This window comes from Zingiber officinale, chromosome 11B (assembly GCF_018446385.1).
Source record: "Zingiber officinale cultivar Zhangliang chromosome 11B, Zo_v1.1, whole genome shotgun sequence".
Classification (NCBI taxonomy): domain Eukaryota; kingdom Viridiplantae; phylum Streptophyta; class Magnoliopsida; order Zingiberales; family Zingiberaceae; genus Zingiber; species Zingiber officinale.
Window position 1 is genome coordinate 58,077,702 of NC_056007.1, and position 23,593 is coordinate 58,101,294.

Consider the following 23,593-nt stretch of genomic DNA (forward strand, 5'->3'; position numbering starts at 1 on the left):
AAAAAATTCTTTAAAAAACTATTCTTAAAATTATTTAAAAACTATTTTTAAAAACTCTTTAAAAACAATTTTTTAAAAATTCTTTAAAAAAAAAAAATATTTTAAAAATTCTTTAAAAACTATTTTAAAAATTCTTTAAAAACTATTTTAAAAATTCTTTAAAAAACTATTTTTAAAATTCTTTAAAACCTATTTTTAAAATTCTTTAAAAACTATTTTTAAAAATTCTTTAAAAACTTTTTTAAAAAATTCTTTTATAACATTTTAAAAAATTATTTTAAAAACTCTTTTAAAAATCATTTTAAAAACTTTTAAAAATTCTTTAAAAATTATTTTAAAAACTCTTTTAAAAATCATTTTAAAAACTTTAAAAAAAATTCTTTTAAAAATTCTTTTAAAACATTTTAAAAATTATTTTAAAATCTCTTTTAAAAATCATTTTAAAAAACTTTAAAATTCTTTTAAAAATTCTTTTAAAACATTTTAAAAATTATTTTAAAAACTCTTTTAAAAATCATTTTAAAAACTTTAAAAAATTCTTTTAAAAATTATTTTAAAACATTTTAAAAATTATTTTAAAAACTCTTTTAAAAATCATTTTAAAAAACTTTAAAATTCTTTTAAAAATTCTTTTAAAACATTTTAAAAATTATTTTAAAAACTCTTTTAAAAATCATTTTAAAAAACTTTAAAAATTAAAAAAAAAAAAAAAAAATTTCTTTTAAAACCTTTTAAAAATTATTGTTATTTTAAAAATTATTTTAACTTAAAAATTATTTTAACTTAAAATCATTTTAATATAAAAATTATATTTTTAAAATTATTTTAACTTAAAAATTATTTCAAAAATTATTTTTTTTAAAAAAAAAACTTTTAAAAATCATTTAAAAAATATTTTAAAAATCATTTTAAAACTATCTAAAAATTTTGTATCATTTTGAAAAATTCTTCTTATTTTTTTCACTATAATGAAATAGTAATAATAAATTGTTTCTATAGATTATTTTTTTGACTTTAAACTCATTTTTAATCTTAAACATCATTTTAACCTTAAAATTAATTTTTCATTTGCCTTAACTAAAAATTAAATCTTAAAATAAAACTTAATATTGAAATTACAATTAAAATTAAAATTTTTTAACTTAAACTTAAAATTAAACTTAAACTTAAATTAACCACTAATATTAATTTAAATCTAAAATCAAAACTGAATCAAACATATGTTAATTGACATAAAACATATTATAAAAATCATTTTAAATTCCTTTTAACTGCTGTTTTAGAAATCCCTTTAAAATTTTTTTTAATAATAATAATAATTATAACTAACACTTTCATTGACTAGCTCAATCAAGTAATATGAAATTTAAATTATTTCACTAAGTATTAAATTATTAAATCAAGTAAAGACTAATCAATAAATTATTGATAATGCTTAACTGTTATTGAATTAATAAAATCTTATCTTATTTAACCTTAAACTAAAGTTAAGCACCTGAATCTAAAATTAATTAATTAATCAAATTCAAATAAACAGTTATACCAAGGATACAGAGATAATAATATATGTATTAGACAAATGTGTTAGGGCTTTGAAATTTAACACAACCAAACCTTAGTATTAAAGGGGAGATATTAAATTAAGGGGAGTAACCAATTCAGGGGGAGGTTCAATTTCTTTTAAATCCCCTAGAAAAATTAATAAATAAGGAGGATTAATAAATTAAAGGAATATCAAATTAAAGGAATATCAAATTCAGGGGGAGGTTCATTTTTTAATTATCTCCTTAAGCGTTATTTTTTAATCTTCTCTTTAGAAAATTCTACCTCATTTTAAAAAAAAAAAAAATTACTTTGAACATTTTTAGCAAATATTTTCAAAATTTTAAGTATCAAGTTCAGGGGGAGAAATAAAACTAATTTAGTTTTTCAAATCGAATTTTAAACTTAATTTTGAAAATCAAAGTTTAAAAACAACTTGTTTAAAATTGTGAAATTTTTTACAAAAATTTGAAAGTTTGAAAGGTTTTGAATCTAATACTTTTAAACTTTGAAAATTTGATTTTGAAAAACAAATTTTACAAAAACATTCTAAAAATATGATCTTACTTTTACCAAACTCCTTTGAAAACTAAAAGTAAAGATTTAAATTTAATTTAACTTTACTTTGAAAATTGTCCTGAATCTAGTTCTTAAAATTTGATTTTACTTAGTTTTGACAATTTGATTTGAAGGTTACAAAAATTATTTTACAAACTTAGTGTTGAAAAATAAATTTCAATTAGTTTTGAAAAATAGATTTTTCAAACTTAGTTTTGAAATTTTGGGTTTGAAAACTTATGTTTGAAAAGCATTTCAAAGTTGAAACTTGTTTTGAAAATTTAATCTTGAAAGTTAGACCTTATACACTTATGTTTGAAAATTAAACTTAAAAGTTTTCAAATCTTTACACTCCCCCCAGTCAACTTGATCTTTTCTTGGATTTAAAAATTGTACTTTTGTCCTTGAATCCTGAACCAAACTCAGTTATTTTTCAAGATTAAGTGTTATTGTTTTAAGTAACTCTACACTATGATTGTTTACCCTTGTTTTTTTTTGATGAATGCCAAAGGGGGAGAAGGGTTAGGTGGTTAAGTTAGCTAAACCAATTTAACTTTAAAACCACACAAATGCATGTTGTTTCGTACATATGCTTTCACTAACTTAACCAGGTTGTCATTCCATCAAAAAGGGGGAGATTGTTGGTGCGGGTAGCACTAACGGTCTAACCCAGGTTTTGATGAATGACAAATAGGTTAAGTTAGTTGTGTTGTTGTCTGACACTTTGATCGAGTGTGCAGGAGAAGTCCAGACAGGTCGTGGCCGACCAGGATGTCGCACGAAGTCCGGCTAGGTCGACGGTGACCGGATAGTGGCGAGAAGTCCAAGCGGTCGACGGGCTGACCGGACGCTTAGCGAGAAGTCCAGGTCGACGGGCTGACCGGATAGGTGGCGAGAAGTCCAAGCGGGTCGACGGGCTGACCGGACGCTGGCAAGAAGTCCAGACGGTCGACGGGCCGACGACGTCTGGCGGTAAGTAAGGTAAGTCCTTTGGAGGGTGAGCTGCGAGGGACGCGTTCCCGGGAAGGAACATTAGGCGTCGATCCGGCTTAGATCCATTTCGGATATCTAAGTCGAGATCGTGACTAGATTCGGTCTCGGAAACACGGAATCTAAGTCATACTCTTGATGCTAATTTTATTACTTAGCGTATCTGTAAAATGTGCTAACAAACTGTGCTGCAGGGTTTATTTGCCTCGGACTAACACTGTTTTGCGGTAGGGAACATGAGGTCCGGGCGCCCGGAATGGCTCGCCCGGAGTCCGGGCGCCCGGAAGGATCCGGCGCCCGAGGCAAATTTTATCCCCAGGACGACGTTGACACTTGGAGCATGCTGGTTGGGAGTGTTACGTCACATTCCAGGCGCCCGGAAGGTGCCCGGAGCAGCATATAAAAGAAGCCCCAGGCAGGAGCTTCAACATATCAGTCTTCTGAGAACTCTGAGTCCAATCACTCTGCTGCTCTGCGCTCCAACGACGTTCACAAAGCTCCGACGACTCACTCCGGCTCTCTTTTTAATTCATTGTTTGTCGGTTAGCTTTGTTTTCTTTCTTTTCATTAGCAATATTTGTACGTAAATTGTAATTATCCAAATTGCTAGTGAATTGCCTAACGAAAGTACTCAAGGAGTACGGGCCTTCGAGTAGGAGTCGTCACAGGCTCCGAACGAAGTAAAAATCAACAGTGTTCATCTCTTTACTTCTTTACTTTTCCGCTGCGTCTTAACTCGAGATTTTCGAATCGATATTCACCCCCCCTCTATCGAATCTAACGGTCTTACATTTTGTAACGGCCACCCTTCCTACTACTACTCTGAGGGTGACTGTTACTTACTTAAACTCTACTTAACTGATGTTACTTACTCTAATATCAGAAATATTAAAGATCTACGGAGAAATAATCTGAGCATAAAACTCCATCATTTATTTTAGTTCTTACTACACTTTATAGCAAACATACATGGCAATTGCTATCAAGAAAATTATAGAAGATTAATGCCTCTACTTGTCAACAGCTAGCATGCATACAAGAGAGTAGTAATTATTCTGCCACCAATTAAAAACATCTCACTGCAATTTCTTAGCAACTACAATAAATTCGGCTACCTACAGCATGAAACTTATAGCTACTGCAGCATCGTAGAATTTGAATTGAGCATGCAATCAAACACTAAGAACAAATCTCTAATTTTTTTTCTAATATCTTGAATAAAGAATCTAATTAAACTTTTAGTTATATCAAAGGAAATCAGCCACAGTACTTCCAAACCGAACCAATTCAAACAATGATTTAGCTTCTTTGCAATGGTTTAAAGTATAATTATATAATGATGAAGGCATGCTACGGTTTAGCTATATAGACATGCAATTTACTGCAACTGAAATGAATCAAATCTGTTACTGCCTTCTAATGGTCAAAACATAATTCCTCGTTGTTTTTCATAAAACAATGACTCATATAAAAATGCAGAATACTAGCATATCACTTCACCCTTCTAACAAAATTTGCCAACTACAACAATTAGGGACTCATGGCAGACCAGAATTTCAGCAGCAATTAGAGGATGTTGAGCACACTGCTTCACAGCAGATTGAATTTCCAGCAGTAAACAAAGGAATACCGAACATAGAAACTTACTAGCTATTCATGTATACTACTTACAGCAATTAAAAATCCCAGCAGTACAACAGGATTCCGAGCATAGAAAAGTTGCTAGCCATTTATGTATACTACAGTAGAAATTTATCATGTGGCAGTTTTTCCATTAAAGCAAAACTCATATAGAATACCAACATGCACATAAAAGTACTGAGCTTATAACAACCAACTGTAACAATATTACTGAGCATAAGAATACCACTGAAAATATTGAGCATATAACAATCCAGCATGCATAAAACTTCTGAGCATTTAAGCAAGCATTTAACCATGCATTTAACCATCCGAATGGTTCCAGAAATTCAACAGAACAAAAGCATCTGAACAACTTCAAAACAGCAAAACAGAAAGAGCAAAAGAATCTGTATCTCTCTAAATTCTCCTAGTTATTTAAGAAGAAAACTAATTAAATTAACTTGCAGCAATTTATTAGCAAGGTCCCAAGCTCCCATAACCGCCATCCACACACACATCACCAGTGTCTCCTTGTCGCCTTCTTCTATGCCATTTTAGCCTTTCCTTTATTTTTATCCATATCTGCAGTAGGAGGAAAAATAGCATCTATAAGCTAAAAGCTTAGTGAGTGCTTTCTACTCACAAAATCCGATAAGAAATGCATATACGTAAAAGAAAACAGGAGGTACATGCTCAACATGAAATAGAAGTGAAACTACATCATGCATCTCTAAAGGAAACAACAATTTATCTTGTTAGAATCTTTCAATTTAGATAAAAGAAACTTGTTCTATTTGTTTCCAAATTTAATACTTTTATACTTTAAAATAATACTCAACTTTACTTGGGCCCGGCATTGTACCACTTTGCGCGCCTTTCTTAATGAGAATTGAGGTAGCTAATCCCAAAACCATTAAGACACTTCTAGACTTTATGTCTAGGGGCAACTTGGAGCCCATCCCTTGGACCTTGTGTCCGGTACATGCCCTTTTTAAAAATAAAATACTTTTCTTTATATCTTACTTTAAATACTTCTTCTGATAAAATGCCTTGGCATTTCTTTGAGCACTTGATATGCTACTGATCCCAATTCTTAAAAAGATTAGGGATTCTATTAAGACTTTGGTCTCTTTTTTTTTTTAAACTTCTAACAGCAATACAGAAAACTAACTACAAGCTCAAAATTTAATCAAGCTATCTCATATTCATTGCTTATTAAAACCAAGCCAAAACTAATAAAACTTGTAAAGGAACATGAGCATTCTGATTAAGGCTTTAATGTAGTTATCAACTAAAAGAATGCTGCTGTTATCATACTTTTAAGCATGCACATTAAGCATATAAGGAACCAAAACCTAGCTCATTGCAAAATATTTCCTTAACTACTCTTCTAACTTCAAACTGTTCTAACATGGTTCTAAACTTAAGGAAATAAATTAAGTCATTAAAAGAAACCAACAGGACTCTCTCAAATAAGGTTGATCTACACCCATTGCATGGCACAAACCCAAATCTGACTTACTCAACCATAAAATGATCCCATAATCCACCTAGCATATTCGGATTTAACAATTATGGCAGCAACCATTATAAACCAACCCGAAACCACAGAAACTATAGTTGGTTCTTCATAGATTAGAGATCAAAAATCTTGTATTAAGCCTTTGTTAAGTCTAATCGAAGAATTCTTTACAGATCAAACTTCACAAAAGGATTTTGTCTAACTTCTTAGAGTACACGGCAGTAAAACAGCAACCTAGCATGCTTCACAGGAAACATAAACGAATCGGAACTACTCCTACTGCAGGTGAGAAGCAACTCACCTTGGGTTCTTGAACTTACAACCGGAGGGGAAGTGCTCTAGGGTTTGGATGAAGTGAAGGTCTCGGCGATCCCTTCCTATCCGCGTGTTCTCCTTGACGAGGAGACCACGAATCTGTGAACAACTCCCGAAAAGAAATCCTCGCCGGCCGCCGGAAACGGAGCCCTAGGAGGTGCTGCGTTTTCGCCCGAGCAGGAGTCGGCGCCGTCGCGTGAGAAGAGAAGAGAAATTTTGAGAGAAAATTTTAGGTTTTCCTCTCTTAACTTAACCTCTTTTTATAACCTAGGGTTATTTTATTAAATACTATACCTTAAATATTATTCACTCCATATAAGGTTAACAAAACGAGCTTAGCTCGATTGGTCGGGCCGGTTCTGCTTGGGCCCGAGGCTGTGGGTTCGAAACCCAGTTTCTTCAACTTATTATTATTATTATTTTTTTTTAAACTTCCTCCACTCGGTAAAAATACCAAACCGACTAAAAAAATTACATAAAAATACTCTAAAAATTCCTAAAAATCTCTAGAATATTTTAAAAGCATTTTCCAATATTTTTAAAGATATTCAGAACTCAAAATAGGGAAAATTGGGTCGTTACACATTTATCCCATGTTTCTATGCTAGAATGTTTAGTAGAACTTAGATCCATGGTCCTAGATTTTCGGCCAAGCAAGAATAAAAGGATTAGGTAAGTTTAAGCCTCAAATTAAAACATGCTCCTTTGTTCTTATGATAGATGCCCTATGATAATGGTATTGTTAACATTTTCTCCTACTTGTTATGTGGATTGGAACTTCATCTCAAGCACATGAATATTCGGCCATGATAGAACTAAGGGCTTAGAAGAGCTTTAACTTAAAACTAAGCATGCCATGTTTTCCCTAAGATAAGATACGAAGCTATTATGATATGCCCATGATTGTATGTTAAGTTGAACTCTATTTCATGTCTATGAAGGTTCGGCCATGTTTAGATTTGAAACCTAGGAGAGTTTAAACAAGTCTAAGATACTCATGACCTTCTTGATGAAATGATATGAAAATGTTTTATGTTTATTTGTTGCATGGAAATTTGGTTATATGCTTGATAAGTTTCGGCCACATCATGATTTAGGGCCTAGGAAACTTAGAACCTAACTCAACTATGCTCATGTTATTCCTTGAAATATTTGCTATGAAAGTTGTTTAAGGTTCTCATGCTTTTAGGACACTTGAACCCTAGCTTTAAGTCCTACAAGTTTCGGCCACATCATGTTTAAGGGCCTAGGAAACTTAGAACCTAACTCAACTATGCTCATGTTATTCCTTGAAATATTTTCTATGAAAGTTGTTTAAGGTTCTCATGCTTGTAGGACACTTGAACCCTAGCTTTAAGTCCTACAAGTTTCGGCCACATCATGATTTAGGGCCTAGGAAACTTAGAACCTAACTCAACTATGCTCATGTTATTCCTTGAAATATTTGCTATGAAAGTTGTTTAAGGTTCTCATGCTTTTAGGACACTTGAACCCTAGCTTTAAGTCCTACAAGTTTCGGCCACATCATGTTTAAGGGCCTAGGAAACTTAGAACCTAACTCAACTATGCTCATGTTATTCCTTGAAATATTTGCTATGAAAGTTGTTTAAGGTTCTCATGCTTTTAGGACACTTGAACCCTAGCTTTAAGTCCTACAAGTTTTGGCCACATCATGTTTAAGGGCCTAGGAAACTTAGAACCTAACTCAACTATGCTCATGTTATTCCTTGAAATATTTTCTATGGAAGTTGTTTAGGGTTCACAAGCTTGAAGGATAATTTTTAACCCAATGTATGCTTGATAAGATTCGGCCATGATAAGTTGTAAGCTTAAGAAACCTAGAACTCTACCTAAACATGCTCATGATGTTTTCTTATGGTATATGGAATAATATTTGTTTAGGGTTCACATGTTGGTATGGAGGTTTTTTACCTAAAACCTAATTTATAGGTTTCGGCCATTATAAGACATTAGGGTTTGAAATCTAATTATGTTTCCCATGTACCTTATATACCATGTTTATGAGATTGCTATGCTTCTATGTTTAATTATGCACACTTATGATTTATACATGATGGAAACTCTTATGCTATGCTGTGTGTTATTTACGAGGAGTTGTGTGCCCAATTTATGCATGATATATGTGATGAGCTATGTGCCCAAGTTTATATGCTATTTATGATGAGCTGTGTGCCCAAACTATGCATGTATTTATGATGTGCTGTGTGCCCAAATTTTACATACCATTATGATGAGCTGTGTGCCCAAAATTCTATATGGTATGATATGATAAGAAATACGATGTGCAAGAAATGATAAGAACCATGATATGTATGACATGCTACTTTACTTTATATGGCTTGTACCAAGGGTGGGCTCCATAAGCACCCCGGGGTCAATGGACTAAGAAACGGGCCTCGTTAGGGATGAGCTCCTAAGTGCCCCTAAGTCGATGGACTAAGAAACGGGCCTAGTATGTATGCCTTGTAGGGTTCAAGACTTGCTACCTTGGACCTACATAAGATGCGCGCATTTATGTTTGTGGTACAAGCCGGGGCCCTAACTATGTTATGATTATGTTTAAGTATGTATGAAATAAGTTTTCAAAGGACATGTTGCATATACTATTGCATGAATCATGTTTTTGAAAGTCAACTTGCATAACACATTATGATTATGTTACGATATACCATGATGCCTATGATTATGTTATGTTAGGATGAACCTTATGATTACGTTTTGATATGTTATGATCATGATCATGTTATGATAGAATGCACTTTATGACTTTATGAGGATATGCCATGATACCATATGATTATGTTATGATATGATGCTTCTATACATGATATGATGAGTTGTCTTACGCTTTATGCATTGAAGCTTTATTTATGCTATACGGTTTTTGTGAGTAGGAAAGGATCTTACTGAGCCTTGAGTGCTCACAGCTTACTTTCCTTGTACCACAGATTAGGGCAAAGAATGAATGTACTAAGGGAGCAGCAGGAGGGGGCAAGAAGGACGTGTGTAGTAGTGACTTGGCTAAAGAGGAAAACCTGCTTTTAATTAATAAGAATTATGTTCATGTTGTTTCCTTTACAACTCTATGACACTTCATCATGCTCTTTAGTATTATGGTTTAAGTTATGTTAAGCATGTTATGTGACTCATATGATAGGTAGTTGATGATGATGTGTTAAAAAAAATAAAAGAAAGGTTTAAAGAAAAAAAAATATATATGCTATAGATAAGACTTCCGCTGTTTTAAGAAGAAAAGATAAGTAACCCCCGTCAGCTTAAGCAGGAAGGGGCGGGGCGTTACCCTAGGCAGTGGCTTGTCAATTTCATTCATATTGTAGTTCATGATGAATTGACTGTAGCTCTCTAGCAAGGATTGCAAGACCAAATCAGTGGCCAGCTCTTGACCAAGGTGGAATCCCAGCCTCTGTAGGTTTTCTATGTACCCAATCATCTTGAGTACATATGGACCTACGGGAGTCCCGTCTTGCATCTTACACTGAAATAGTACCTTAGATATCTCGAATCTCTCATGCCTAGCTTGTCCTTGATATAGTTGACGAAGATGTTCAACCATATCATAAGCTCCCATCAACTCGTGTTGCTTTTGAAGCTCAGAGTTCATGGTCGCGAGCATGAGACAGGACACATCTAATGCGTCATCCTGATGCTTCTTATAAGCATCACGGTCAGCTCGCGTGGCAGTGGCAGGAGGTGCCTTTGGAATGGGCTGCTCCAGGATGTACAGTTTTCGTTTCTGTGTGAGAACGATTCTCAGGTTCCTATACCAGTCCAGGAAGTTAGCTCCATTGAGCTTGTCCTTATTGAGGATAGAACGCAGGGAGAAGGAGTTCATGTTTGATGACATGGTAATCTACAACAGAAAAATGCAGAAAAATAAATATCATATTCCAATTAATCATCTAATTAGACCTTTAATTAAATGATGCTCCCACTGAATTCTATAATTCAAGTGGGACAAGATCCACATCATACTGCGCATTGAGTTAGCTTTGGTTAAATCGCCCAAGACCTAGTATGATCAGTAGATAACTAATTACCAATTACATCTCTATGTAACTCTTGTTTATAGGATCAAGATCCGCATATATATTAAAACTTGAGTTAGCTTTGGCTAAATCGCCCAAGAATTAATATAAATGTGATTTTGACCTATCTACCAACAATTGGAAAATGCCTATAGTTAAACTCAATCCAATTGAGTTAACTAGTTACTCAATCTAATTGAGTTGTACTCACCCATGCGTTGATAGGCGGGACCAAGATTGTCCCTCCGCACCCTACCAAGATAATATGCGTTGCTCTGCTTTGGCAGATTCAACAACAACATGTGATCGAGGTAGTGATGGGTATCACGACATGGTAGGCATTTCGAGTTGACGTGATTGAGATCTAATCTAATCGACGATGTGTATTATATACGCGATTTAGATCTAATCTAATCATGGAGGTGCATCATGTGCGTGATTTAGATCTAATCTAATCGTTAAGGCTCTAATTAATTACTAATCTAACATGCATCACATACACACACACAAGAAATTAATTAATTTTGTGATTACTCATGGCCCTAATACGATCTTCTCAAGCCAATGAGAAGATCGGTTGGTCAACCTAGGGTCAATAGCTTCCTCAAGCTCCTCCCTTTGACCGTCATGTGTTGCTCGCACCCTCCTCGTAACTCCGTCTCGAGTGGACCTTCCACCGCTCCAATTTTGTACATTACAAAAGGTGAAACTCGAGTTACATTCGAGTCTAAAATCTATTTTACAATAGGAATATAAATAGAAGGACACGACGCGCAATTCGCGAATCAAGTACAACACGCACATCACACAAAATGGCACGCAGACCATATTATGAATTACAACACATATTTCCAATCAAATTGGGTTCTTTAGGCCATGACCATCACAAAATGATACATAATTCTAAATTATGTAATTTTCATAAATTTCTGTAATTTTTCCAATATTTTTATGATTTTATGAGTCGCAACTTCCCGGCTTTCCCGATTAGCATTTTTCGGGCGCAATCGCAGAATGAAGCCCCTTGCGGGGTTAGGGGCAGCACCCCTACTCGCGATATAACCATCACGAGTGTTCCTAAGCCATCTTATAGCGCCATAGCCCGCTGTCCCAAAATATTTTGGGTGAGACGTTGCCGATTTGGAAGCTGTTTCTCGGTAGTTGAAGCCTACAAGTGTTCTAACACTTGTTGCTTCGCTTCTACGAGAAAAATAACCATAAAATACATAAAAATCATAAAATCACAGAAATTTACAGATCTATAATTTTTCATAAAATTTAAAATAAAACACGTACACGCTTCGCACGTGGCTCTGATACCACTGTTGGGATTTTTGGGCCGCAAAAATTGTTTTTTGCATTGCGGAAACCCCGAATCCCATGCCACCGGATCCGTGCGAAGATATAAAATTTTGTAAAAACATCGTGTACATGTTTTCTAGCCTAGATCTACAATAGATCTACAAGGAAGAGATTTATACTTTTGTAGCGAAGCCCTTCACGTATCCCGCTCGTCTAGGGTTCACCGGATCTTAAGGTTGTCAAGTGTACAACCCTCTATGTGTATCCACACGAACAAATGATGGAGAAACCAAACAAAAAGGTGTTCTAGCACCTTTGAAGGTCTTGGCCAAGGAGGAGGAGAGGGAGAAGAAGATGAGAGGAGGAAGAAGATGGGAGTTACCAAAATAAAATGAAACTCACAGAAGCACTAAAGTGGCTGGCCACTTCCAAGAAAGGCTTTTAAACCTCCATGGGATATCAAGAGTCACAACTCTTGATCTCCCTCATGAGGTGGCACACACATGTGCTAGCCTTGATGAAGTGGCACATCATAATTGGCCCACTTAATGCCAACTCACAAATGAGGTGGCAAATGGTCAAGTCAAACTTGACCCTTCATCTTCCTCTCAAGTCAAGTCAAACTTGACTTAAATTCTCCCATTGGTTGATCAAATCTAACCATTGATTCAAGCCAATTTAATATAATGAATCTCTATTCATTGATTAAATTGATTCAATGAAACATAATCTAAATTAGATCCATTGAACACATGAATTAAATCGAGTCCAACTCAATTAGTTTAATTTGGATTACTCTTAATCCAATTTGGTTCATCATATGAACCTAACCCTCTTGGTTCATCAAATGAACCTAATCTCCATCTAATTGCCCTTTGTGTGTGACCCTATAGGTTCTTGTAATGTTGGCAATGCTCCTAAACCCTTTTAGAAGCATAAGTAATGAGCGGTATCTAGCAACACATCATTACTACCCAAGTTACAAGAATGTTGAGATCCAACATCACCTTGTGACTACTAATTGTGACTCTTCACAATATATGACAAGTGTCCTTCTATCCTTGACATCTAGATTGATCAATATGAGGCATAGACCGTGTCATCCTCTAATCAATCTAAATCTTGAACTCCAAGTAGACTCACTCAATCAAATGAGCTCAACATCTCATATTGACTCATTTAGGCATGGTCATGCACTTAGTGGTCTCACTCTATCAAGAATAATGATGTCACTCCCGTCATATAGGAGGGATAGATCCCATCTTCATCACTCACATCCCTCCGCATAATTTGTTACATACCCAGTAATCGCCTTTATAGTCCACCCAGTTACGGGTGACCTTCGACGAAGCCAAAGTATGTAACTCATTATGTATGGAACCATGGTGACTTCAGGTCCAAGGACTAATTGTCATACTAATAGCCACATGAGAAAGTATATGACACTCATATAACGATCCATGATACTTTCTCATGGCCTGTCATTCAGTATACATTCTTCGATGCATACTCATGTATCAACTTGATATCTCTATATCCATGACTTGTGAGATCAACTCATCGAGTTGACCTACATGCTAGTCTCGTCGCATTAACATTATCCCTGAATGTTAATACTTGACTAGGAATGATTAAAGGATTCCCTGATCAAAAATTTAGATCGGGTGAGATGACAAAGGAATAGAAATTAAAAGAAAATCAAATTTAAAATTTGAAATAATAATTCATAATTAAAATTAAATCAAATTAAAATTAAATCAAATTAAAATTGAAATTTGAAATTCAAATACAAATTCGAAATTCGAATTAAAATTCGAAATTCAAATTAAAATTCAAAATTTGAAATTCAAATACAAATATGAAATTTGAAATTCAAAATTAAAATTCATAATTAAAATTTAAGTAATTAAAATTAAAATTCCAAAATCGAAATTAAAATTCGTAATTATAATTAAATTAATTCAAATTAAAATTCAAAGTCTAAATTCGAATTAAAATTTGAAATTTGAAATTAAAATTTGTAATTAAAATTAAACTGTTCAAATTTAATTAACTTAATTATTTTTCAAAATTTAATTAACTTAATTTTTTTTTCAAAATTAAATTAACTTAATTATCTTTCAAATTAACTTAATTATGTTTCAAAATTTCAAAATTAACTTAATTATTTTTCAAAATTTGAAAATTAACTTAATTTTCTTTCAAAAGTAACTTAACTTAATTATCTTTCAAAATTAAATTAATTTAATTAACTTAATTATTTTTCAAAATTAAATTAACTTAATTATCTTTCACAATTAAATTATATTAATTAACTTAATTATCTTTCAAAATTAAATTAACTTTCTAAATTAAATTAACTTAATTATTTTCAAAATTAAATTAACTTAATTATTTTTCAAAATTTAATTAACTTAATTATTGTAAAATATGCGAATTTATTTTTAGGGTTATGGTGGAATAGCCTTATGAAAATTTTATGAAATTTTAGAAATTTTTCTAGAATTTTTCGGAGGTCGTATAACTAGTTTTGCGGGGATTGGAGGGGAGGTCTATTTAGGGATACGAGTGTGAGAGCCTAATTGAGGAGGTAATTAGGGTTTATTTCCCTTAACACTAACCCTAAGCTCCTTATTAATATGCTTCATTCCTCACCTGAACCCTAAAACAAAAACCAGACCCGATCTGTTTCCTTCCTCTCTCGCGCGAACGCCCGACGCCGACGGCTGTCCCGACGATCGACGATTCTCTTCTTCCTCTCTCGGTGTGGCCAGCGAGGAGCAGATCTTGGAGCGTTGAGAGGAAGGGGATAGCTACAACCGAGCCCTTCTTCCCGACCCTTCCCCTCTTCTTTGGTCTCGGAGAACAGCAGCGACGGATCTTCGATCCGTCGATTTCACCTGCTATCGGAAGGGAATCGAGGGCACGGGCGTTGGATCTGGTCAGCGTCGACCAATTGGGTGAGTTGACAACCACTGTCTTCTTCCCGATCTCCTTCTCTGTTCGTCGGCAAGAACAGATCATGCCCTAGCCGTGATATTTGGAGGTATGCGGTTGATTTCGGTCGTGAATTCGAGCTTCTGATCCTCTTTCTAGTGTTGATTCGGGTGGTTTTTCTGGGAAGCAGAGATTGGTGTTTTGGTTCCGGCCACCACAGCTTCTTTTGGGGATCGTCTCCTTCGTCGGATCTGTGAACAACACCAGCGATTGAAGTGGAAGAGGTAATGAGTGCTATTTTTCTTGCTAGATTCTTTAGTGACGAATAGTTTCTCTGGTCGAATTCTTGTTCTTCCCTCTTGGCCGATCAGTGTACCCAATAGATTGTAAATAGTGGAATCTCTATATGTTAATTGATCTGGAATTTTAACAGTAATTGGCAGACAGTGTTCTGTTTATTTTCTGAAGGTTCTGTGGGATCGGGAATGGATAACAAGGATAACAAGAGGTGCTAGGTTGGGAAATTGAAGGTTGTAAATGTAGATAAACCTAATCTGAAAATGTATTCTATGATGTATAAGTTTGCTTCGTGCTAGGTGATCATAGAAGGATTAGGGATAGTTAAGGATCTAATGGGAATTTGGATATTTGGTTTAGTTGTTGAAGATTTTGAGCATACTGTTTTGTTAGGAATGTTGTGGGTTGCTGATCGGAATTGGTTAACAGTGGTAAGTGTTAATATGTTGAGTAATTAAAGGTTATAAATGTAGATTAACCTCAATCTGAAGTCAAGTTCATAATGTTGAGGTTAGTTTCTTGTTAGGTGATAATGGAAAGTGGTAATCACAGCTAGCTATTACTGTAGGATCGGTTATTTATTTATAGGTGTTTCATGTATGTGTAGTATATGTATATGTATATTACATGAATTGTATGTGTGACACAGGACCTTGATCTATACAAGCAGCGTGACGTGGGGTGGTTCTGTTGATACGAGATATCTGGAGGCGGGTATTTCTTCCTTATCTCCTATTTAGTTCTTTGAACTATAAAGCATGGTTATTTTCGGATGCTTAGGTTGCATTACCTTAAATCTGTATATTTGTTTTAATCCTGCTTGTCTCTTTCTATTTGAGCTTTGATATGATCTTGTTTACCTCGATACAGTCTCACCCTTGATATTGGAACTCTGTGCATGTGCATATGTAGAGTTTGTGTCATAGAGTTATCTGGTTTGTACGATTATTGTATTTACCATGCATATTGATGTTGAGTGTACATGTGACAGGTACGTGGTATCGGGGTTGTGTAGTTTGTCGACCATGTTGTGTGATGGAGTATGTATATACATTGGTGGTGATTATTGGGGCTTTTTGGGGTACCCAATGGATGATGGTATCTATATTGTGACTATTCACATCATGTCATCATTCTTTGCATACTGATGACTAATGCCTCCCTTGTGGTGAGGGGGTCGTCAGTTGTTTATAGCTGCCCATTCGGCCACTGTTGGAGAGTGGTAGCTAGAAGTGGAGCTAGTCCTGTCGCGCTTGCTCAGCCGTTCGGTGATTATACTCTGTCAGCCTCGACCACTCTGGAGTAGTGGGTCTTGAGGGTATAGTAGTCGGAGGGCTTAAGTTGTGAGTGGTCAGGGACCCTTAGCTGTGTAGTTATATAACTACTTAGCTGACCATCCGCTTCGGCCGCCTATAGCGGTGCATGTACTGGAGGCTAGTACGGTTTGTCACGGACCCAAGCCTCTCGGCCATACAGGGGTCGTGGTATCTAGAGAGGTGGCGGGGTGACCATGGAGCATGCATGCACTTTTGCATATGATGCGCGATGCATCTGGGGAGATATTTTTGCATACATGCCTAGTAGATATTAGTTGCATGTGTTTGTGTGCTGTTGCATTTTTTTGCGCTATGTATGTTGCATTTGGGTGTCATACTGCATACATGTCATCTATTTTACATGTATGTGTAACCGTATCTATATTTGCGCAGGTGTCTCTGTTGCTAGTTCGGTGAGTTCCCTGATTTTGGTATCATGGTATTGATTCTAGTCGAGTATGTACATCTACTGTGTCAGGTATGTTTATGTATAGTTATTGTATTAGATATGGCTAGATGTGTTATGTTTAGATAGCATGATTCTATTCTTATGATGGAGACTGTATCCCTTGATTCTTATGTTGTTGTACCTACCATGCTTTATTCTGCTCTTACCTGCTGAGTTCTTTGTACTCGCCACCCCGTCTATTCTGCTATGTTTTCAGGTAGTAGGTAGTGATATGGAGATGCTTGGAGTATGCTGCCAGCCTGTCCCTCTTCCCACGTTACATCCGAGGATTCTTATCGGTTATTAGTTTCTTACTAGTAGTATTTCATGTTTCATGGATTTGGTGTTGTTAGATAGTACTATGTTTTGATACGTGTATTGTGGACTTATGCTTGTGGTGTGTCTTTGTGGACTTTTGCATTTGCAGGTTTCATATTCGTTTTTTCGCTGTGTTTTTGCTATAGCCGTGTGGGCTACATATTCAACTGCGGGGTTGTGGTTACTTTTATGTATATATATATCCCAGCCGCATGTGGCTGACGTATTTTGCATGTATGTGAGATTCAGATTGTCACCGGTACAGGGGAGGTGCTGCCGAAATTTTTCAGATGGGACTTCCCCGGGGCGTGACAATTTAGTGGTATCAGAGCTGGTTTACGAGGCCTATTTTCTTTTCGTGTTTTGGATTTTGGGAGGTTTTACGTTATTTTGTGTTTTGGATTTTGAGGTTACGACATTTATTTCTTGGGTCTTGGATTTCCGAGGATTGCGAGATTTATGAGTTTTACGAGGACTATGAAGTTTATGAGGTTTTACACTCGGGATCCGTATTTTTTCCGATGTGACTGTTCGGATATTGGGACCAGGCAGCGACAGGATGTCTCCAAGCTATACGATGTGAGTAAATTTGCTGTTATATAATATTGCTGTAGTCTTACCTTGCTGTTCATATCAGGAATGAAGCGCGGAGATACGACCCCTCGTCCGCGTCATGGTCCGGGGCGACCCCGGAAGCAGCCCGTTGAGTCCATAGAGGTAGAGCAAGTAGAGTACGAGGTGGATTCTGTCCGGGATCCTACAGAAGTGGAAATTGATAGTAGTAGACAGACTCCTCAGGTACCTACGAGAGATCCGGGGTTTCAGCCTCAGTTGGTTCCTCCCACCTTACCACCGGTAGCCCCTATTCCTACTGCTACTTCTTGGGCGAAGGACAGAGCTCGGATTCTATTGCTGGCCCGATCGGTAAAGGATCGTTTTACCTTATTCTATGGAGTTCCCGACCACAGTGTTGCCCGTTCCTGGTTGGGAAATGTGGAGGATACGTTCGAGTATTTGTCGTGTACCGAAGAAGAAAAAGCCGAACTAGCTGCATATCACCTCCGGGATCAGGCTGTTACTTGGTGGAAGATGCAGAAGTCACTCTTTGGGGATCAGAGTATTACCTGGACTTTATTCCGAGACGCCTTCGAGAGACAGTATTTTCCAGCTCCTTACCGTATAGCCCGCCGACAGGAATTCTTAAGTCTTAAGCAGGGGGATAGATCGGTGATGGAGTATGAGGCAGAGTTTGACCGATTAGCTGAGTACTGCCCGCAGCTTGTTGCTCAGGACAGCGATCGGTTAGACCAGTTTACCCAGGGCCTTGCGGGGTATATTCGTATCAGGATGTCGGGTTTTACTCCCAGCACTTACCGAGAGGCATTGGACAGAGCATTGATGATTGAGATGACACAGCAGCAAGTTTCTCAGGAGCGGGGAAAGGATAAACAGAAGGCACAGGGTACATCTCCAAATCAGAAACAACAGAACAAGGGTCAGAAAAAACAGAAGAAATGGCAGGGATCCCAGACTGCTTCGGGGGAGTCTTATCGATCAGCGAAGACAGGATGATCATCAGCTGGTTCATCTAAATCTTCTCAGAAGGATTCTTCCAGTGATTATAGATGTTACAGGTGTGGTACTGAGGGGCATATTAAACCTAATTGTCCAATGGGCTAGAACGTATGCTACTACTGTAAGCTTCCGGGTCATGTGAGTCGAGACTGCACATTAAAGGCACAGATGGAGGCAGCTAAGAGTACTCTACAGGGGAGTCGTACTACTTAGATGCGATAGTCGAAGAGTTCACAGAGGACACAGAGTGCTCCGTATCAGCAGCGTATGCCACCTTCTCAGGCACAAGGATATCACATTCAGGGCCATGAGCACTCAGCGGTACCAGTTGCTATACAGTATGCCTCTACGGTTTCTTCACATCAGACATATCCGGCACCGCAGAACCTTATGACGACGCCTAGCTCTTGTCCAGTGATACAGCCTCAGCAGTATGCTACCACTCACCAGCCTCAGCAGTATGCTACCACTCACCAGCCTCAGCAGTATGCTACCACTCACCAGCCTCAGCAGTTCACTACTACTCCACCAGCACCGTTTCAACCCACTACTGGAGTATCGCCATCGTGCCCTGAAGTAGGACGAGTGTATGCTATTACTCGCGAGGAGGCACAGCGGGCCGAGGGATCGGTCTTTCGGGGTATGATTTCTGTTTATTCATTTCCTGCTGAATTGTTGATTGATACTGGTAGTTCCCACTCTTTTATTTCCCGGGCATTTCTGAGTAAGATTTGTAGACTATTGGTTCGTCGGACTCACTCATTGGCGGTATCTTTACCCTCGGGAGAGATACTAGATATCAGTCAAGAGATTAGAGAATGTCCGTTGGATTTCGAAAGTCAGACCCTTATGGTGGACTTGCAGGTTCTAGATATGCTAGAATTTGACATCATTTTGGGTATGGACTGGTTAGCCAGATATCATGCTACCGTCGACTGCAGCGCTAGAGTGGTTACATTTAGACCTCCGGGTCTACCATCCTGGGTATTCATGGGTACCAAGGATGAAGGGATTTCTGTCATCTCAGCAATGCAAGCTCAGAGATTATTGTCTCAAGGATGTCGGGGGTATTTGTTGTCTATGATTAAGATTGATCAAGATACTACCACACATCTATCTGACATTCCTATAGTTCAGGAGTACCCTGACGTATTTCCAGAAGAATTACCCGGCTTGCCCCCGAAAATGCAAGTGGAGTTCACGATTGAGTTGATTCTGGGGACAGCACCGGTGTCCAAGGCCCCGTATCGCATGGTACCTAAGGAGTTGGAGGAGCTAAAAGTACAGTTACGGTAGCTGCAGGATAGAGGGTTTATCCGTTCTAGTGTGTCTCCATGGGGAGCTCCGGTACTCTTTGTGAAGAAAAAAGACGGATCGATGAGATTATGCATCGACTATCGGCAGCTGAATGCAGTGACTATTAAGAACAAATATCCACTGCCACGTATAGAGGATCTATTTGATCAGCTCAAGAATACTCGTGTGTATTCTAAGATTGATCTGTGCTCTGGCTATCATCAGCTCAGTGTGAGAGATTCAGATATACAGAAGACAGCCTTCCGTACTCGATATGGACACTATGAGTTCTTGGTAATGCCATTTGGGCTTACCAATGCTCCAGCAGTCTTCATGGATCTGATGAATAGGGTATTTCTTGAGTTCTTGGATCAGTTCGTGATTGTGTTCATCGATGATATTTTGATATATTCTCGATTAAAAGAAGAGCATGGGCGACATCTTCGTATAGTATTGGAGACGCTCCGGCGAGAACGTCTCTATGCAAAATTCAACAAATGTGCATTCTGGTTATCTTCTGTGGGTTTTCTGGGACATATTGTTTCTAGCAGTGGTATATCCGTGGACCCACAAAAGATAGAGGCTGTTACCAGTTGGGAGCAGCCAAAGTCTGTACAGGAGATTCGTAGCTTTCTTGGTTTGGCCGGGTATTACCGCAGATTTGTTGAGGGCTTCTCTAGCATAGCTCTGCCGTTGACTCAATTGACCAGGAAAGGGGTGAAGTTTTGCTGGATAGAGTCTTGCGAGACGAGTTTTCAGGAACTTAAGCGAAGACTCATTTCTGCACCTATACTGGTACTTCCTTCTGGAGATGATGGCTTCGTACTTTATACAGATGCATCATTACAGGGGTTAGGCGTAGCACTCATGCAGCATGGACGGGTAGTTTCTTATGCCTCACGTCAGTTGAAAGAGCATGAGAAGAATTATCCAGTGAATGACTTGGAATTAGCAGCTATTATATATGCGCTGAAAATCTAGAGACATCATCTATATGGGGTTACCTTCGAGATATTCACAGATCATAAGAGTCTTAAGTATCTATCTACTCAGAAAGAATTGAACTTAAGACAGAGAAGATGGATGGAATTCTTGAAAGACTATGACTGTATGATCAACTACCACCCAGGGAAAGCCAACGTGGTAGCTGATGCGTTGAGTAGAAAATCCTGAGGAGTTCTAGCTTGTCACCGTGTGATGGCTACTGAATTGGTACAGAAATTTTCTGAGTTGGGATTGGTAGAACAGGGTCAGACTGAGCGGGGTATTCTGTTATCTATGGTTGCCCAGTCACACATGGTAGAGAGGATTAAAGAAGCTCAGGCTACAGATCAGCATCTGCAGTTTTTGTGTAGCAGAATCATCCAAGGACAGCAGACAGGGTTTTCTTGCGATGAAAATGGAATTCTATACTTCCGGGGAAGGTTGTGTGTTCCTGAATCACCTCCTTTGAAGGAATGCCTACTCCAGGAGGCACACCGGTCCAGATTTGCGATACATCCTGGTGGTACACGCATGTATAGAGATCTGAGACGTTCATATTGGTGGACTGGCATGAAGAAGGACATTGCGGATTTCGTTGCACGATGCCTTGTATGTCAGCAAGTGAAGGCTGAACATCAGAGACCTGCTGGTTTGCTTCAGAAGATTCAGATACCTGAATGGAAATGGGAGCACATCACGATGGATTTCGTCGTGGGACTGCCCAGAACCCGACGAGCACATAATACGATTTGGGTAATCGTTGATCGGTTAACCAAATCTGTGTCACGCCCCGGAGGAGTCTCTGTCCGAAGAAATTTCGGCAGCATCTCCCCTGTACGGCGGACAATCTAAAACTTTCTACATATCCACATACCTCAGCCACATGCGGCTGGAATAATAACAGTAATAAAACAAATCACATAGGCATTCCACGCAGTTTAATAAGAAATAAACAAATCAGTATACCATGACTCGAAAGCAACCCTACTCCACTACACTCGTAAAGCTCAAATCCGACAAACTCACCTCTTCTGCCGTCCAGGCAGGCATGGAGTAAAACATATCCAAACCACAACAAAGTCCCTCAACGATAAGAATCCATACAAGATCCATAAGTAAAAATAATCCAAAACATAACAAGTTCAAAACATAGTCTAATAGAGAAGAAAACCAAAAGATTAATAAGTCCTCGTGGTCTGCAGGGGACTAGCAACTGGAACTCTCTCCTGACAGCATCAACCTAAAATATAACAACAATGGAGGCGGGGTGAATCCAACACTCAGCAGGTACAATTGATATGCAAAGTAAGGAAATAACACCTAGCAATAATCATGCGTACAGTCTCCTGATATAAGGAAGATAAAAATGCATCTGAAGTAAACAGGAGAGAAACTGTACTAACCAGGACCTGGTATAAGGACAAACAGTCCAAGTGATATGGAAATCCTGTATGCATGTCAAACATAGGTATCCAAACAATATGCAGCATATAAATGCAGCAAACACAAACACAAGCAATAAATGCATCATGCATATGATGCCAATGTCATGGTCACCCCTGACGCCAGTCAGCCAACTCACAACAAAAGTGGGACCGAGTGGGTAGGGCTGTGACGAACGTGCAATCTGCATCACTACTCCTGATGAGTGACCGAGTAGACGGGATGCTGTCGGAGTACACACATACTCCTACCCCAAATCATAAATGGGGGAGCGCAATGCTCTCATCTCCCGGTACATGATGACGTGGAGGGGTCCCTAACGTGCTACACGCTGCGTCACACTACCGAAGAGCGGACCAACGGAGCACCGGAAGAGAAAACTGACGTGCTACCACGCTGCGTCATGCTACCCATGAGCGTCAACAACGGAGCACCGAACAGTGATAAAACTGGCGATGTGCTCGACAATAATGGAGCAATCTATCACACAGCATGCAGTCATGCGAATGGTGTATGACACTAAGCATGGTAATATACTGAACCAAATCTATATACATATATGATGTGCACCATAGTCAGTAAATCATATAAAGGGTGCATAGATCAGATAAGGTATCACACCTAGGTCCTGAACATGGTGAAGCATGGTTATATCACTACCCCTATGAGCATGTGTAATCAGGTACATAACAACACGAAATACAAAACAAACAATCAATCAAGCAGGTATCAGGTAATCGGGTAGTGATTAACCGAAACAAATGAGGAACACAATTAATGCAACTTGTTAATTTCATTACTATGCTTATCAAAGACAATAAGTCAAAAGTACCCGCCTCCAAATAAGAAATGTCCAATCCGATGTGGAGATACCGTCTCGAATCAGAGCCCTGTGTAAACAAATACATTTACTTTTATTTAGCTAGAATACAAACAAATAGCTAAATAAATCCTAAATAGAAATTTGGGGATAAACCCTAAACCATATCCCTCAACCTTTCTAACGGTTAATTAGGGTTAATTACCTTAACCCCAAACAACCCTTTTTATAGAAAAATCC

The 23,593-nt window shown here is 37.5% G+C and overlaps 1 protein-coding gene across 1 annotated transcript; it reads left to right on the top strand.

Moving 5' to 3' along the window:
- The first annotated feature begins 20,439 nt into the window (after nt 1-20,439).
- LOC122033944 (uncharacterized mitochondrial protein AtMg00860-like) lies at nt 20,440-21,087 on the top strand. Its single transcript, XM_042593089.1, has one exon. It carries the CDS (start codon nt 20,440-20,442, stop codon nt 21,085-21,087), a length of 648 nt encoding a protein of 215 aa, XP_042449023.1.
- The last annotated feature ends 2,506 nt before the right edge of the window (nt 21,088-23,593 follow it).

What these genes read in the sequence shown, in the direction of transcription:
- LOC122033944 (XM_042593089.1), top strand. Translation starts at nt 20,440, where the DNA reads ATGGATCTGATGAATAGGGTATTTCTTGAGTTCTTGGATCAGTTCGTG.